Here is a 19,545-nt window from a genome sequence, read left to right as displayed (position 1 = left end):
CCCATCCCGAGCTTTTATGTCCTCACACTGAGCACTTCTGAATGAGAAAGTTGGGCCTGCTTTTCATGAGATCCATAAAACTAAATTATTCACAGCAGTGACTTCAGAATGACCAGAAGCCACCCTTGTAAGTATCAGTTTTCCTACTTGGGGGCAAGTGTTTTGTTTTCATATGAGTATCTCAGAACCTTTTAAAGTCTCGTCTAAGGATGCTCCTAGACTGGGATTTATGTTTGGTTGTTGAAACTATTTTTTCTTTGGAAACTAGAAAATGCTATATAATTCCAGGAAATCTCTTAAATAAATAATAACTTTGATTTAGGCAATATGAGTGTATGTAGTGCTGCTTTAGTGCAGCCTGACACGATTTACATGTGTGGCTTCAGTGTCCTCCCCCAGAAGAATTAGAATGCTTCTTACAGGAACATCGACTTGGTGAGGGTTGAAGACTCACATGATGAGGAAGATGGAGAACTTCCATCTTTTAGAAAGTTTCATCTTCACGTCCTTTGTGAATCCTAAAACCCTTTATAGAAGAGGATGGCAGCACCTCTGTTTTCAGATGATCACTAGCAGCCTCTACATGGTAAAATGTTTTTTCTGGTGAAATATGTGAATGAAAATGGCTGCAATCTTTCACTTGGACCTCAATCTTGCTAGGTATGTGTGGACAGTATTCTTAGTACCCTGTCTTGATGATGATAATATGTATTTTGTAAATGCTATTTGACTTGAGTATTGAGCTGTTTACCTTTCCCAAGACAGAAACGATGAGGTACTGTATAAGCAGTAAAACTATAGGTAAACCTGGAACCTCCATTGGCAAAAATACAGATACCTGGAGGTTTAAGGCACGTGTCTGAAGACTTGTACATTTGAATTGTGGGGATAAGGTGAAAAAGATTATTTTTTTCATAGAAACTTGCAAGAACATAAGCACTTTCATGCGTCTGAGGGTTTTTTCAGGTTTTTTTTTTTTTAGTGGTTTTTTTTATGGGTCTGCTGATATTTGCTTCTCTTTTCTGGTCTTGTTACTATAGCTGAGTGTCAACATAGTTGAACAGTGAATGTCTGAGAGTACGGATGAGCTGGAGGTTGCTGCTGTACTTTGTTATCTGAGTAACAAGCAGCAATCCTGATACAAAAGTGCATTGTGCTTGTGATAACACTCAGGACCCTCAACAGAAAATACTTTATTTTACTTCATTTCTTTTTTCCAGAAGCATATCAGAAATCCATTGAGACATGTCCTGAAAAATTTATAATCTAGGCAGTGAGTCTGGGAAGTAAATGAAGAACGTACAAAGAGATGGACAAGGAAGAATGTAGGTTATGGGGAATGATTATGCCATTATTCTGCTGAGGCAAATATGAATCTTGGTGGTTCTAAAAATAGTTGTTTTTAATATATAGTGTGGCAATAGTCATTGTAAGACAATCTTCAGGATCATGGTTTTAGAAGCCATTTGCAAGCTGAAATTCCAGAGGCTTAATTATTGTGTAGAACAGTCAATGAGTAAGCATGATGGAGGGAAGTATATGTTTGTCTTCTTTCTCAGCTGTGTTGGCCACAATGAACAAAAGTTCCCAGGGAATGTTGAAAGAAAACTAGGTCGGATTTATAATCAATCATACATGTTGTAGAAACTGAAGTCATACCCTAAAAAGACTAAGGTGTGCTGTGAAGCTTCAGCTGTGGAATTTAGGATCTTAATAGGCCTTTATTTGTACTTATATAGATACATTGAGGAGCCTATTTTTTTTTTAAACACACTGTGGTGTGGAGACCTGATCCACAAGGTCTCAGTATAACAGGAAAGTGATTCAGATTAACCAGTGTTTGGAATTTAGGATGTTTTTGGGTGGGAAATAAGCACTGGAATAACATAAATCTAGGCTGTCTTTCACATGAAGGGTTGAACCAGATGATCTTTTGAGGTCCATTCCAACCTGTGTGATTCTATAGTTCTGTGAAGTGCGAGTAAGAATGCTGTATGAAAAAAATCCTGATTTTAGAACAGTTGGGTTTGTTTTGTTTGCTTGTTTTGAAAAAAGAAATAGTGGTCAGCAGTATAGAAATGAAATAAAAAGAAAGTGTTCCACTGTGTGTGGCAATACCCTTATTCTCTTATACCAACTCCTGGTTTACTCCTGTTCCTATTTACAGATTTGACATGTCTGTCTGTTGACAGCCGAGTATTTCTGTTTAGTCGCATCATCAATATATGTTAGTTGATGTGCTATGTTACGTGTGCTAGTTACAAAGGTTCATGAAATATTGTTATATTGCCAGGGTTCCTATTCTTTCTTTCCTTTTCAAATAGTTCTTGTTGGTACCCTGAGGTATGTACGAGTGTTGTAAAAGAAATGTATGTTGTTATATTAAGACATTGTATAGCATTTGTGTGTGGGCAAGACAAACATTACAGAAAATCACAACTTAAAAAGTGTTCTCTTTTCTGTCAATTTAAAATTGTTGAGTTTTAGTGAAAGTGGCTTTTAAAACAGAAAGAATGAAGAAAATTTGATACTAAGATGAGTATAACTCCCTTTTATTTGGAATACATCGTAGATACCATTTCCTTTTATTTGCCTATTTCATCTCAGGCCTGAACCCTTTTGTTGTTTAATAAAACCCAAAAAGGCATTACGAAAACATCCTATTGAAAAAATGCAAGATCATTATTTATGTACTGGGACAACATACTGCCTTGTTTCCAAGGTGATATTACCATTTTTTTGTGTGTTGCTGATCATATTTTAAGAAGAGTGTAAGGAAATCAGAGGCCTATATAGATTAGAGCTTAAATATGTGATGTGAGATGACACTACCTAGTGTGATCTAATTAACACATCATAGAACTGCAGTTAAGGTAAAGCATTTGTACTTTAGCACATTCAGGACCAAGAAGTTAAAGGCTGGAAAGGAATGTAGGGTATAATTTGATCTACTGGAGCCTTTCAAAGTATGTTGAACGGTATCTGCACTACTGCTGTTTATTTGAACTAGTTGTATTGAAGGTATTAGTCTAGGCAAGGGCAAAACTAAAATGAGCAACATGTTTTGTAAACTCTTCCAATACAAGGTGCCGAAATAGGTGGCTCACACAGTTCTGTCTGGCTCCACTGGGTGTAAATAACACATTAGCATTACCAGCAGCAAGCTGTAGTGTTTGGGGAAAAAAATAATCTAAAAAGGCAGCAAGATTTTTTTCTAACTAATAATTAAAATATTTATGAACGTAAAGGCAATGTTTAACCAAGATGACATCTGGGGGCTATATAAGAGCATACTATTTAATTTGTAATCTGAGTAAGTATGTTTTCATTCTCATCCAGTCTGTATAGATTGGATATAAGGTTCTTTCCTAACCTCTCCTATCTAGTTCCTTTTAAAAATTGCCTTTGAATATCGATGTGGAGTAGATTGTTTCGCTTATTGCTAAATAGATATAATTTGATATTCATTTCAAGGTTAAAAATGATGTTAATAGTATGCAATTTGACTGGACAAACATTTTCATATGATAAGTAATATGAAGTGGGATCATGCAGGTAAATTTATCTTAGAGTAAAAAGAAATTTGCAAAGTTTATTTTCCAGCTCTTGGAAAAAACCCCTTCAGATCTCTTTTATATTGCTCTGTTTGCTGGCAATTCTTTGAAAAACAAAAATGACATTTGGGGTCTGTTGGAATTATAGCAAACCCAGTATTTGAATTTCTGTAGCATACGTTACTCAAAGTGTTTATTGGAGCATGATCTCTGGTTTTACGTCCAATTTCAGCTGTTCATCAGCAGAGGGCAATATAACTTCGTACATTTCCTGGAAAGGATTTAATTTGTTGATCTTTTTATTTCTGGTTTTAACTGAAAGAACTCCTACTTGTAAATACTGAGAAAATACGTGAACTCCTGATGAAAAAGCAATGAACTGTGCTATTAGTATTCCTTATGCACTTTCAAAAGGCTTTATAAACTTTCTAGTAGCTGTACCCTATGGGAGGTGTTCTTTAAGTTCATAGGCAGACAGATATGTCCAGACTTTATGGAGATGGCAAAACAGGCTGTTACTTTTTTATTGGATTAGCTGATGCACCCTTAGGAATTAGCTGATGCACCTTTTCAGAGTTTTGTTTTGGATCCCTCCATCCCCCCTGCCCCCTGCTTTTTTTTTCCTTGGGACAGAGTTGTGCAAAGTTTGGGAGGCTTTCTGGCATTTCTTTTTACATCTGTTTTGGTTTTACTGTGTGATTAAATCCCTTATGAAGAACTTGTATTACTTTACAGACTATGAGTACGTGTGTTGTAAGTTAAGTGTAGTGAGAAGCTGTGCTGTGATAATTAAGAAAAAGTAGATTCAGGTCTCCATTACAACTTATTTATTCTATATGTTGTGACAAGAAGAGTTTTGTTTTACGGCTGGGGTGGTAAAATGAGCCTTCATAGTCCTTAGGAAGTGTGTGTACCATAACCTTTTAGTGTACATCATGTTAATACTAATCTGTTATGATAGTGCTTTGATTTTTATGTTGCCATTTAAATTTTCATTTAGTTCTTCCTTCAGAACATATCAGGAATCCTAAAATGGATATTCATGTGTGGCAATTTTTTTTTTTTTTTTTAAATACATTGCTATTTCTGTTACTCTTGAGGCATATTCAGAAAGACTTCAGACATATGGTTACTTGTTTTTCATCTTCTCCTTTGGGCATCACACATTCAAAGAGTCTATTTTACTGTCAGAGCATAAATACAATTCCTGCTAACAGCCTGGGACAGGCAGCATTTAACAGTGTTAAAACATGAGGCTAGGATTAAAAGATTTTGAGTCATAGCTCCAGCTCTGCCCTTGGCTTGCTGAATGACCTTAGGCAGTTGCATCCATCTCTTTACTTTTGTTTCAAATGCATTGGATAATTCTGGTCTTCCTGTATTACCCAAAATTGTTTTGAAGATTTATTTCCCGCTGTTTAAGCTGTAATATTTAAAATAAAAATAACAATAGAACTCCTTTAAGTACTGCATACTGATAAGAATGGCAGAACAGATAATGAGGAATGTATGTATTTGGTATAATGTAGCTTTTACATTTAATTTATTGCCCAGGTACTTGTGCTCATATATTGTGTTCTAGTTCCAGAACTGTCCCTAATTATAGGATTGGTTAAATCATTAAGTACTTCACACTATTACTCTGTTGCAAAATGGGAAAAATTTCAGATCAACTGAGAAGGCTGGGAGACATAAATGCAAGTAATAATTATTAAAGCTCTTAAAATTTTATTTAGAAAAAACCTCATAATTTTCATGTATAAATATAGTGCTGGCTATATGGTTATATCTCACAATGTACTCAAATAGTTGATTAAATATATCATTCTTAGATGGTTAAAATTAACATAGTATGCATACACAAATTTAACTAGTGATTGGGTAGCAACTAGGTTACATTAGCTAACTAGTTTAAAAATCACTTTTCTAGCACCTTTAGGCTTTTTATTTCCTTTACTCTACAAAGGTTGTTTCATTTAAAAAAAAATGTTAATTGGAGTGAATACAAAGACAGTTTTACAGGCATCTCACTCGGTGATTTTGTTATCCATTGTAGCAGGGTTAAGTGGGGAAAAAGAAGAAGCTAGCATAATAAACTGGGTGACTTGCAGAGCTAAACTGTTTTCATTCCCAGTGCTGTATCCAGGCTCATGTATGTGAACATTTACTGTATCTTGGTAGAAAGATGGTAACTTCTTAAAATGTACTAATCAGATATTTTTTTTTATCATCCTACCATCTTAGACACTTAGCATTGTGCCATGTTCTAGGACAAAGGGGAATGTTTTTTTTCTAAGAATTTTGATGTTTAAAACATTCTTGTTTTTAAAATACTCCTAATAACCAAGTATGTGTGTCACCACTGTTTCATAATCATTATATATATGGTATTAAACAAATGATGAAAAAGCTTTACTTTGAAGACTGTATGACAAGTTAGACACAACTAATTTTATTAGGCACATTTCAATTAAAATGTAAAATACCCAGTGTGCTTATTTATGATGATTGGTGTCTAATGAATTTGGTGGAGATGTTCTTGGGTAATAATGTACTAAGTAAGCTTTCAACAGACATTGCCTGAGTTCCCTCTCTCTCTGCAACAAACATCTTAGTACTGGAGAATATGATTTGTGAGTGAAATTAGTAAACCAGTCACGAACAGATGTATCTGTAGTGTCTTATTCTGATTGTCTGTTAGAATCTACTTTCAAACCAAAGTAATGATGAGACAAGCTTGTTGTCAGAAATGCATTTTGATCTGGTGCTTCCATAATGTTTTATTTCAGGATTTTAGGTAGTTCTATTTAAAATAGTCAAATTTAAGTATGAAAAGAGTTTTTGTTTTGTCTTGTGTTTAATGTCATGTCTCAAACTCCATGTAACTATATAATTAAACTTGTATTTGTGCAATTTTAGTGGAAAAGTATGCCTACAAGTGTTTGGGTTTTTTTGGTTTGTGCCTTCCCCCTGCCCCCCCACCCCACCCCACACCCCCGGCAACTGCAATTAGAAATAAATGCAATGTAGTAATTTCTGTGTGATGATGAGATGGTGTAGATTATTATGATAAATCCATTCATTACCAACATTTAGTATATTTGTTTGTAGAACTGGCAGGTAGTGAAGAAAATAGCAGGGATTCTGTTTCTGTGGTGGTGGTGTTTTGTTTTGGGGGGGGGTTGTAGTTTTTTGGTGTGTTTTTTTTTTTATTTTCCTGTCTCCTTACCCTATTTTTTGTGGAATTCCTTGAGAACAGTTTGTTTTTTAAAATGAGTAATGGGCAATTTAAATTAATTTACTCTGTATTAGTTGCCTGATTTCAGAACTGTTGAATCCATTTTTATTGTCTTGACTATGCAAGACAAAAGGCTGTACATTAGGTATATAGCTTATTTAGGTGACAACACTTGGACACCTGCCTCTTACCAACTGGATGCAATTTCAACTTAACACTTGATCAACTATGCTCTTGGATGCGGAAATGAGAAGATAAACATTGCAGTACACTTTGTCTTCACCTGCTCAGTTACAGAGCGTACATTTTGACATGTGCGTTTTCCTAGATGTGTTGAGGTGCTCAAATATCTCCGTTTGATTTTCAATACAAATGATACTCCCCTTCTTCCCTTGAAAGAAGCTGGGGGAGGAATTAAAGAAACTTAACATTTCCTTCTCACATGATTGACAATCTTGCTTCCTCTTAACAGCTTGCTTTGCATTTTTTTTCACTTAAAATAGTGTATTCATCTGTACATCACTACTCCTTTACTACTTTACTGAAAGTCCATGCAAGCTGAGACATACTACATGTACAACAGATTTGTAGACGATTTCAGTGTCCTCATGATTCTGCATAAAATCTGTTCTTAAAGGAAGCTGAAACAGAGTAGAATTCTCTGTGCAATGCTGAAGGGGGAAGGGAAAGTTTGGGAAAAGATGCCTGTACAAACCAGGGAGAGTGAAGCACCTTTCCCTACCTTCTGTAGAGAGAAGGGTTGCTTGGACCTTAAGTATTGTTTCTCTTACAGCACCTTGGTCTAGGGGTGTCATGGATGGAGTGATTCACTTCACTTGTATGAGAGAAGCAGTGAAATACTTATTGATATAAAACAGGGATTTAACAAAGTTTGATAGTAAATGTGACAGTGTTTTGAGAAGATTCAATGGCAAGGCACACATGGTTGTTTACTGCACAGAGGACAGGGTCAGACAGCCATCAGGGAGACCCTCCCATTGATCATGAGGTTCAGAAAGGACCCCCTTGCTTTCTAAACTCCTCAGAGAGGAGTCTGGGAGCAGCCGAACCCAATCCTAGTCCCAGACTTGGTCAACAGTTTTATGTCTAAAGGATTATATATGCACAATCAATCCTTTATATGATTAGCTAAGATTTCAAAGTTTAGCATGCTATTAACCACTTAGTGAGGATCTTTTGCGGCAAGGAGTCTTGTAACCTCAAGGAGTGACCTTGAGAGGTGTCCCTGCTCAAGGAGAGATCCTGGCCTGCAGCTTGCAGCATTGCAGGAGATCTCGACAGGCCCTGGCCTGTCCACTAATTGTAGAGTAAGACGACTGACCTGTCGTCATTTTTGCATACCAGCAGGACATCTGTGTCCCTATTCCAGGCAGCGTTTGGCTATGTTGCTGTCCATCCCCCAAGGTCCAGGTGCAGTCCATCTGATAGTTATGGCTTGAGAAGGAGCTGGGGAAGGTTGGGAGGAAGAGCAGACCACCACAAGGGGATCACCTGCCAAAAGGCTGTAATTTCTGCGTGGTGTGCTGCTGGATACCTATTACGTTCTACTGTCCTTATTGCTGGTTTAAGGTCTGGTATGTAGATACTAATTTGATTTGTGGATTTTTGACATGGACTTGATAAGAATGAAAGGCAGACCCAGAGCTATGTATCTGTACTTAACAGGTTCCCAGAAGGAGGCATTATGGTGACTAACAAGAGGAATACAGAAGTCCATTACCAGTGTCCTGTCAGCCTGCAGTACCAAGGTGCTGTGGTATGAATAAGAAAGTATAATCCAGAATGCCTCCTAAAAATGAAATGAAATCTTGTGCCTCACATGAGGACAAAGATGAAGTCTTGTGCAAAGTCACTTTAAATGGATTTGGCATGTGGTATTCCCAAAGCCATGGAGAGGCAGTACTTTTTTTTGTAGCGGGATTTCATGTTTGTGTTTCTACCAGGGTTTCTGCCAGGTTTGCCCTATTATTGGCCTACTAGTTTGCAGAGTTGGAACTTACTTCACAAGCATTTCTTTTGTTGGATTTTCTTCTGTATTGTCCTAAAACATAGTTGTTTAATGTGTTTCGAACTTTTTTGTCTGTTACTGAAAGTATAGATGATGGAAATTGCTGGATAAAACCGAATATGAACTTTTTTCATATTTCTAATTGTATGATGCTATTTAAAGTATCTTCTGTTTGAACTTTTACCTTCATGCAATTTAAGTGTTTGCTGACTATTAAATCAGTATTATTTCAGACTTAAACTTAAAAAGGATTAGGTTGTATCATGTTTGTCATGTTTTCTCATTTTAATGATGTCTATGTTTTGTGACAGCTGATAATTAATTTCCAAATCAAATTCTCTTCTCCGCCTGAATCTATTAGAGCATGTTAAGGAAATGCTATTTGGTGCGTATTCTCTGAGGCTATAGTCAGATGTCTTTTCTTTTTTTCCTTCAGTTTTGCTGTCTTAATGGAAGTAATCTCAGCCCTGCTGGGTGCCTTGGCTTTTTTTTGAATCAAATCATTGCTCTTACAGACCAAGCAGGTACTTTGCAGAGAATGGATGGTCTTTTATTTTGTTACAATAATACATAGGAGAGGTGAGGCCTACTAGGGAATTTGTTATTAGCAAACAAAAACAGTTTTGGAAAAAAATCTGAATAAAGTTTCACATTCCTTGAAAGCAGAATACTTTGTTAGAAGTCTTGAGAATTTATTCAATATTATTTTAAGACATCACTCTTAATGGCAAGGCAATACAAATATGGCTGTTGAAAAAAATTCACTGCAATGACCTTTAACCCATTTCTATGTTTAAGATCAATCAAAAGGAGATATCCTAGTATCCTGTATTTCTTCCTTTAATTAGGAACCTTTTTATGTATCAGCCAAGCTCAGCCTCAGCTTTCTATTAAATACCTTTGAGTGTTTCTTTAATTCAAAATAAAGTAGGGAGCGATGGTTGAAATAGTTTACTACATGTCATTTATACCTGTATCATTTGATTTCAGTCTTGCTGGAGATATTTTACAAACAAAGGGAGATACTCATGAGAATGTAAGACCTTCCACATATACCATCTTTCAAGGAAAAACTGTATGCAAGCAGTTGTAAAGCTTTTCCCCACCCTCCAAATCAAAATGTTGATCACTTCCCAGAAATTGTTCCGGGAATACGGTTACTCTTACAGTGCATGTTTCAAGCTGCAGAAGAATGGTGTTGATGATTTGCTCTTCATCTCTGAATTTCATGTGAAATAATGATTTGCATCAACAACTTTTCTTGTTATGAAAGACATCCTGTTGTCCTTCATTTAAGGCACTGCATATAGCTATAAAACAGATAAGACCGTGTGTCTTAGAAGAGGAAAATAATGCTCTTGATTATTTTTCTTTTAGCAATCTAAATCCTGTATTCCTGAGCTTAAAATAAGTAACAAGATTAGCATTGGAAATATATGTGTGCAGCAAAAATATAATAACAATATGCATAAAATGCACTGCAGTTTTCAACAGTGTGAAGTGAAATGAAATGAATATAAAGAGAGGAACATTTCTGAAATACTGATTCTAGGAGTATGATATAAGAATAAGAATTAGTTTAAGATTTATAATGGAGCAGCTTTTCTGAAAACTAAAGGTAGTAAATGAAAATGTTTGACATTTTTTAAATTATTAAACCTTGTATAATGCATGCCACATTTTCTAAAAAAATCATGTAATAGTTTCAAAACTGTAATATATAACAAAATAATAGATGACTGCTAATTTTACTTCGATAATTGTAATTAGTATAATAAAATTCTAAATGGCAATGGTTTGGAAATTTGTATTCTAGTCAGCATATTTAATTGATTTGGAAGTTGTTACTTGCTGAGCTATGCCAGCTGTTAACTGGAATAGTAACAGGTGGGGGAAGAAATCTCTGAATTAGGAATAGGTAATAAGTAAATGTTACAAAATAACTAATTTAAAAAAATAATAAGCCGTACTTCATTCTAGTCGGAATAAAAATTAATCTTATAAACATGTATATTTTTTATTATTTTGGAGCAAAATCTCATTCAGACTGGTGTGAAATGGAGATGTCAACTGATGGCCAAGAGTAAAGTATTTAATTGGAAAATGAAAGTAGATGATAGCTACATGAACCAGGTTCTCAATCTTTTCCAAAGTGAAACAATAAAATCAGCTACTGTTTATTGCCATAGTTCAGAGTAGTTAGAGTAAACTCATGTTTACTATTTCTTGTCTTCACTTTGGTGGGGGGGGGGGCGGCGGGGGGAGGAAGTGTGGGAGGAAGTGTGGGAGGGTGTGATGAATCTGGCAGTGGAAACATCTGGATACTTTGGGTACATATTCTATGAATTTTAATATAAACCAGTGTATGCATATGTGTGCAAAGTGGATAGATTTGGTTTGGAGCTGTGTGCCAGTGTACTGTTTTTATTTTTAATTCTTGATGTTTAGGTAAAGCTAATGTGGGAAGTCCCTACAATATAAGGAAATCACGCTAGAGTTCAGTCCTTCCTGTATGATTCGTGTCGTGGGCTATTATGCGTTTTATTTTAGAATTTCTCTGAAGTGGACTAACTATGATTAGATACCCTACTTGGGAATGATTTTGAGAGAGAGCATGAAGGTTTTCTGCAGTTTTGTATCATTTATATCATAATTGAAACTAAAATTTGCTACCAAATCTTATTCATCTCCCAAAGACTCTGTAAACAGCAATATAACGCTTTGCGATTTAGATTAGAGATAGCTTGTTTGTATACGTGCTATTTTTAATCTTTGCTTATTACAAATGAAGAAAACGCGTGATGGGGTGTTTTACTGTTTAAGTTATGGAAACTATATTGTTTCAGCTAGAAAATACATTTGACATGTTTAGAGATTGGGTATTTTTTTCTGTACAGTTTCTCAAAGTGGAGGGGGAAAGGTAGGTGGTTCAGCGTACTTTGCCTCTGAACCAATTGAATGCACTTTCTCTCTTTCGTGAATACAGCAAATGATGCCCATGGCACAGCTCATACCAAGTGGATTCGTAAACTTCTGACACCTTAAGAAGAGCAGAAATACTGAAGAAAGGCATTATTTATTCTCCATTTCTTTGGCATAGTCATTTAATTAATTAATTTAAGCTTACTTCTCTTACTTGTGTCCCTTTGGCAGCTCTACCAGCCTTTATTGGCAGTGACAGCATGGTTTACATGGCCTGTCTGATTTCTATGCATCGTTGTCATCTTTGCTTTAAGTTCTGGTGGATCTTACGCTGCTTGCATGGTGTTTGAAATAAGATGCCTTCCATCGTTCTCTTATGGAATGTGAGCCTGTGACAGCTTCATTGTGGGTTTTGCTAGGGATGTCTAAGGCTATAAGTATGAGCTGCGGTGACTTAAACAAAGTGTTCTTGTCTGGGACTGTAACCTGGTGAATATCATCACGGAGAAAGGAGCTGATCACTTGTATGGTAGTGGTGAGTGACCATACTCAGCAATAGGTGACAGACAGATACTCAGTACAGAATTTGGGTGTACATATCCTTGTGGCTGTAGGATACACTGACCCGGTTTGTCTGCTGAAGTGCCCACCCAGCTTGACAGCTTGTGTGTGAAGTTGTTTTGTGGCTCAGAGGTAGCACATGTTGGAAAGACGATACCCAAATTGGTGTATGCTGCTGTACCCAGAGCCCTTGTTTGTTGCATAAAGTTGCTGGGGCACCATGTGCCTTCTCTTCTTTGCAACATACCTTCAGCAGCAGTAGGAAGAAATAAAAGAACAAAAGAGGAGAATAAGAATTAGAAAACCTTAGAAGCAAAAGGCAGGGGAAAAGAAATAATGAGAAAAATATGGGAAATAGCATGAATACAGGGAAAATGACAAGAGGGAAAGTTGTCTGGGAAGAATCTGTGCTTTAAAAGGACATACTTGTGTGAGAGGAGGTTGGGGTTTTTAATTTGTTTTGTACCTTTTTGTGTCCTAGGTGTTTATATCCATAGGTAATTTCCGTTTTAATAAATGCCTAATAAAACCTGCACGGTTTGTTTAAATAGCAGCAGCGATACTGGCTTTGGCTGGAACGCTGCATGCTTCTCTCTGTCCATTTTACTTTTTGCACTGCATAGAGCATGAGCTTGCTGAACTCCATTATGTAGTCACATTTGACAGTCTTGCTCTTTTGTTTTCTCCATGACTGCTCTTTGATTGTAAGGAAGCACATTATGTCTCAGTGAACATTAGAATGCATTTTTATTTTATTTTGGCACTGTGTTCTTTTCTTTACTTGCCGAGCTCATTCTTATTTTTATCTGTCAGTCAAGAGTCTTCTCTGAGCTTGTGAAGGAGACCCTTTCAAAAACCATTATTTTTCACCTAGCAGTAAGAAATGGATTCCGTTTGCAAGTCACTGAATCAGCTATTAGCATAGCTGCTAAAGCTTAATATTTATTTTAGATCCAAATAATTATTTTGAACTGTTTCGCTTGTATTTCTTAAAGAGAAAAGTCGGTTTCTTGAACTTAGATACTAACATCCATTGAAGGCTGGAAAGATTTCTTTACTGTAACTTGAAAACAGTGAAAAAATATGTACTGTATTTCTGTTATTGACATTTAATAAATTAGCCTTAAGTAATAGAAACTAACAACTAAAAAGACCAAATGAACCATACTTCTTGTTCTCAGTGTTTTGGGCTCAGTATCACATGCGTACTGATGATATATGTTGGCTTTGTCTAGTGCAGGCTTATTGGTATCAAAAGTTTTTGTGGAAAAGAGTCTTCAATGCATCATGAAACAACTAGTAAAACTTAGTGCCTGCATGCTCTTGTCTGAATTTGCACAGAGCAATTTTAAGACCCGTCATTTCCACACAGAGAACTCTATGCTGGTAGAAAAAAAGGGGACAGTTTGATTTGTTGATAGACATTTTTGGAATGAGGTGGTTTTTGAAGAAGACTCGCAAAGATGAGGTCTAGTGGTGCAGCTGATAATGAAAATGCTGTTTTGAGGAATTATGTTACAGGAACCAAGAAAGGAAATGTGAAAAAGTACTAGAAGGGAAACAAAATTAAAAGTGATGCTGAGGATAAGACAGAGGGGAAGGTAAGTATATCTTTCCTACATGACATTTCTTAGCCCTCACTGGGATGTAATATGCTTGCATTTTACATTTAAAAGAAAGGACTAATTCAACAGATGCAATCAATGAGAGGGATCTAAATAATGATAATTAGAAGAACGTAAAGTGCGTGTGTAGTGAATGTAGTTTTTTTTTTTTTCTTTTTTTTTTCTGGAAAGGATGACATTAGTCTTGGTCTGACAGAAAATTAATGCTTACTAAATGTGAATAAAAATTTTAATGATGAAGGGAAATCTAGATTTCAACCATATTTGACCAAAAGGATTAGATGCACTCACGTGAGTTCATTTGGAATAGTAGATTTCTTGGATTCATTTTTGTTTCATTTAGCTGCTATTATAATTGTGAAAAATGTATGTGAAATGGCTTACTAGTACTTTAGAAGACATTTAGTGTTAAAAGAGTTTCATACCTCAGTTTTAACAGTGTTTTATTGAAATCTGTATCCTGTGTTTGGCTGCCCAGGTTCTAGGAAATTGTTTTTACTTTTATTTGTAAGTGAATGTGCTGTCAATCTTTCAGCTTCACGTGTAACACCTTTCAGGTATGAAAAAGTAGCAGTATCTGACCACTTACGTATTCAGTTTTATTTTCATAATTTTGTTTTAGAGATATATGAAATCAGAAAAAACAGACTGCTAGGCAAAATATGTTCTCTTTAATGGTGTTAAATATATTATATTGCATAAAGGAAAAGACAACTTAAAATCAAGGATCTTTTGAAGTTTATAACTGTTTACGATATTTTTGCTTTCTGTTGCAGTAACTTGCTAATAGTGTTGACCGTTGGAGTTACATTAGTTTTTATGGAAATAATTTATATAAAAATATAACAGGAGTAAATTCACTATGCATTTTTCAAGAAGTTTTATTGTTATCATCAGAGTGCTAAAGACAAAGGTGCTTGAGGGCATGTAGAATGGGAAAAATCATCCTGCCTGTGATTGTTATAAATTTCTTGGTGGTATTTTTAACATTATCAGTGTGTCTTTCTTAGGTGCCTTAGGGAAGCCAGTGTTTACTTCTTATAAAGCTCTGATATGGTAATCCACAGTCATCTTTCAAATAGCTACTGGCTTTTGCTGTGCAAAGAAAATGCAGTCTCTTGTATTACGGGAAAAGATATTTATTGATGGGGTGATGGGGTCTTCTTTTGGCCAACAACAGGAGAGCTTTTGTGAATTAGGCTCCTGTGTGCTTCTAGAAACTACAGCACGTACCTGTCGTTTAAAAATCAATCTTCAGGAAAATTTATACTTCAGATTGTACATTCAGATTTAAATCACTGTGTTCCTGTATTTTAAGACATTCCAGTTGCTAGAAATACTTAAATGTGAGGGAAGAAAATATTTGGAAACAAAGATATTAAATCTCTCCTTTAAAGTCTCTGGGGAGCAGTTTAGACTATTTAGATACAAAAATTTTTAATTCAGTTGCCTAAATGAGATACGTAAAGTCTGTATTTAGCATTCAAGGTTGGATGTTAAAAAATAGGGGTGGGAGGGCTTTTTATGGTATCTGGACCATTCAGCTGACAGTATTTGAAACTATTTCTACATAGAAAAATCTCTAACACTAGTCCTGTGTAATTTTCTAGCAAAAAGGAAGCTTGGCGCAGTTTTTTCTTCAATGTATGAGTTATTAGCTACTTTGATAGTTCTGCTACTAAAAATTGAATAGTAATAGAGCGTTGCGGTTGAGTTTAGTCTTCAGGAGGCTATTCAATCTTAAACTATCCTAATTTCTGAGATTTTTAGGGAATTTTTTTTTTTCTGTCATAGATTACTCAGGGATAGAGCAGTGCTTACCTTGCTGCTGTAGCTGATTATCCAGGAGTCAGAAGCATGTGTAGTGTGTCTCATGTTTCTACCATGCCAGTGAAATACAGCTAATTGAAATGTGTTGGTTTGTGTTGGGTTTTTTTTTGTTTATTTGTGGGTTTTGTTTTTTTTTTTAATTTTTGAATTTTTTTGGGGTGGGGTGGGATCTTGTTTTTGTTTTTTGGTTTGGTTGCTGTAATTTTTTTTATTTTACTGTTTTTTTTTTTTTTTTTAATATAAAATTCTTTTACCGGCTTTGCCAAGTTGCTTTTGTGTATTGCTTGTGGTCATAAACTTCTCTTGCACATGGCTGAGCTGCTTCAGATCTCAGTGTTTAGTGGTATTCCAGCTTTGGAGACTTTCTGGGAGTGAATTTGTCATCTTCAGCATAGTCTCTCCTAAATCTTGGTTTTCCATCCAAACATTTTATCCAGGTAGACTTAGAAGCTTCAAGGAAGTGTCAAAATTCATATGCAAGAACTGCAAAATTGTATTTCGGAAATCTGGTATGACCTGAAGGTGTCACATATGCTGTGCATGTGCTGATCAGTCATCAGTGATCCTGGTGAGCTTGATATTCACTGTCCCTGTACTACATGTACATACATTTCTGTTTGAGAAATTGCAATTAGGTTTTACAACACACTAAAATTAAGGTGCCTTGAAATCATTCAATAGGATAAAATACTGCTTGGTGTCAAGTCAATAGGTCCTTTTCAGTCAGCTGTAATTTCATCCCTAATCACCTTGGTAATTACAGATGCTTCTAAAAAACATGTTTACAAAAACGGTTAAATTTCTTTAAAAGTCACTGCTAACACGCTTATTCAAAAGTGTTGAAGATGTTTCAAAATATTTCTTTTGGCAAACGTGGCACAGTTCAGCAGTTGTAAGATGTTAGCTTATATTTTCATTGCAGTGCTTTGCTGTGAGATTGATGAATTAATTTGCATTCTTATTCCAGTTGTTTCTGTAAGTAGGTCTTTTCATGAAGAACCTCTCATACCGATAAAACCAAATCAAATAGATCTTTATACAGTGATTCACAGACAGGTGCTTGTAAAATGTCAGCCTAGAATTTTCAGACAGTTCATGTATTTTGACTTGTCTGCATAGCAGCAAGATGGTCTGTACTTTTTTGTTGTCTAGAGAAGACTAATATTGAACAGTTAACATCTTAGTAGGTCATCAGGTCTTTCTTACACTGATCAAGAAGCTGTGTGTAAAAGAATAGCAGCATGACAAAATGAAGTATTGAAAAATTAATCTGTCAAAACTGAGGGGTCAGTTCAACTTTAATTCACCCCTTTTATGTTAATATGTAATCTTTACTTTTATGAACAGATGCATATTCACTTATTCAGTATGCCTTTATCAGAGAATATAGTATGTAGTCATACTGTTCATTATTCAAAGCAGGCACCAAAAAGAAGGGAAATTCTTTCTATATGTTTTTGTAATACTTTCATCGTTGCATCTGTAAACTTAATAAAAATTAATTTAACATCACAATACTCCTGTGAATTAGTTTGTATTATCACTTGCATTTTACAGCTGGGGACCTTTAAGCTCGAAAGATATAAAGGCTGAAATATTTTGTTGATTTGAAGTGTCGAATATGAAATGCCAATGACTTGCATTTTAAATTTTAGCATTTTCTTGCAGCGCTTTGAACCACAGTTTAGCTGACTTAAACTGCAGACATAGTAGCTCATCACTTTTGCAGCTTCCTTTTGTAATATTTTATTGGCTACTGCTCATGAAAAATTGGATTTTGTGGTTAGCCTCCCATCACACAGGAACTCCATGACTGAGTAAAGGAAATAATCAATTTCTTCTGGTAGACGTGCTCTTTCCTTAAAAAGTGAGATTTAACATTCCCTTAGAGTGTTCTTTACTGCACTCTCTTTACATCTTCAAGTGTCTGCAAAGACGTGTAACACCAGCAAGTACAAAATTCTTATTGTGTCCCAGGTTGTATACCTTCCTGAGCATTTAGTGAAAAATACTCATTTAGAAATAAGTGTGGTCATTTGGTCAAAAAGCATACAATAATGTACAGACATAATGGAATGGGTTAAAGGCATTCAGTTTTGATCCTAGTGTTTCCTGTGTGTGAATTCTTGATTTTGCAGTGTTTATTCTCTCAATACTTCCTTTAATTTAAGATTCAAATGTGTTTAAAAAAACCTTTTACATCATCAGTACATAGCTTTTATGTTAGAGGTAACACAGTGATTGGTAGCAGTTGCAGGTTTCACTCTGACTGTTAATCAATAGTAGAAGGGAGGAGGCATAAACTCTGCCTTTGGACTGAGTTTTTTTTTTTCTGGCAAAAGAGGGACGTGGATCCTGGATGTTCTTTTCTGAGGTCTGGAGGAGACAATATTCCGATGGTTACAGACCAGTCTGTCGCTGGCCTCTCTCTGTGTGCTGTCATCTGTCCTGCCTCACCCATATCTCTTTCCTCACCTGCATCTCTCTCCATTCTAACTGCCAGTTCCTGGTTTTCAGAGGCCTTTTCTTCCCATTTCCCCTCCTGTTTGTTCCTCCGATGCAGACTTTGCCACCTTCTCTATGCCCTTACGCATGCCTCTTTTCCACCTGGTTCCCCCTCTTTCTGTCTTCTGTAACTCTCTTGTGCAGGTTTCTCTGCCTGCTCTGCTGTGCTCTTCCGCCCCCTCCAGCTCTGTCTTCTGTCCAGGTAGCTTTGCCCTCCCTGCCTGTGCTGTTGTTTCTGTCAATGTCTGAAAGTACGCAGCCATTTTATTTAGTGTAAATCTTGAGGAGTAGTTTTATGCAACGCGTGTAGTGTTGCCAGCAAGTAGGCCATATATGCTTTGTTGGTAACAGAAAACTTGAAGCAGTAGAAAACAGTTACCTTTAAAAGACGAGGAATATACATCTAAAAATAAAAATCAGTAGAAATAGTGAAAATTCAGACTTTTGGCAGATTACATTTCCTCCTGAGTCTTTTAAAAATAATACAAATTCTTATCAGGATCTTTATATTGGATTCCAGAATGTTGTAGCTATATCACTTTACCTGAACTTTTTTGCAGTAGTTTTGAAGAGGTCTTGTTATATTAGACCGTGATGAGCTATTTTGTTTTCCTTCGTGGAAGTTCCCACAGTCTTGGGGGCGGGGGGCTAAACTTCTACAACTTTTTTTTTTTTTTTTCTTTCTTTAAAAATCCTTTCTATTAGGACTGTACTAAGATCTTTTCATACAGAGTTAGGATACTGCTCCCTTTGGAGACAGTTACAGTGTTGAGAGCTGTGTACCTTGTAGGAGCTGGTTTCGTACAGTCTGTGTGCATCCCCAGTGCACAACTTGCTGTGACTGATTGTACTTTCTGGGGTACTTTTCTCCCCTCTAGTAGTTTGAGGAGCGAAAGACTAAAATTGAAACTCAAGTCCTTTAGCTGATATTTGCTTTCACTACAAAAAAAAGTTTAGTGGTGCTTCAAGCCCAGAACAAATTTTCTTCGTTTCTGTTTCGGTTGTTGTGATATTCTTTGGTAAGTCTGGGTTAAAATATCACTTGAGCTGAGAGATGAATCAAACTAGACTTTGCTGACATGTTGTTCAAAACAGAACCCAGGAAAATTGAAAACCCAGAAATGAAATGGATATGCCAAATGTCAAATGGCTTATTCTGCCTATGTGTAGTGCTCAGATGATCATTTCCAGTGCTGACAGCAAAGGTAGATGTTAATAATTGTATTTCATACTCTTTCTCGTGATAGAAAGGTGCAGCGCAAGACTAAGAGGGAAAAGTGA

The 19,545-nt window shown here is 36.0% G+C and overlaps 1 protein-coding gene across 14 annotated transcripts in view; it reads left to right on the top strand.

Annotated features, from left to right (window-relative positions):
* KDM4C (lysine demethylase 4C) overlaps nt 1-19,545 on the top strand; it is a 273,236-nt gene that overhangs the window by 83,095 nt on the left and 170,596 nt on the right. The window contains exon 9 of one of the 14 annotated variants that reach the window (XM_054186222.1): nt 8,479-10,998. The exons of 12 other annotated variants lie outside the window; for them this stretch is intronic. In XM_054186222.1, coding sequence (XP_054042197.1) covers nt 8,479-8,508 — 30 coding nt within the window. In that variant the 3' untranslated portion in view covers nt 8,509-10,998. Of the gene's footprint in view, nt 6,455-8,478; nt 10,999-19,545 lie in introns of those variants that run through there. One more of the 14 variants, XM_054186221.1, reaches the window with a different exon arrangement.

The sequence above is a fragment of the Rissa tridactyla genome, chromosome Z, assembly GCF_028500815.1.
Source record: "Rissa tridactyla isolate bRisTri1 chromosome Z, bRisTri1.patW.cur.20221130, whole genome shotgun sequence".
NCBI classification, from domain to species: domain Eukaryota; kingdom Metazoa; phylum Chordata; class Aves; order Charadriiformes; family Laridae; genus Rissa; species Rissa tridactyla.
Note: the sequence above shows the minus strand (reverse complement) of the source record. Positions and strands in the feature narration are given on the sequence as shown.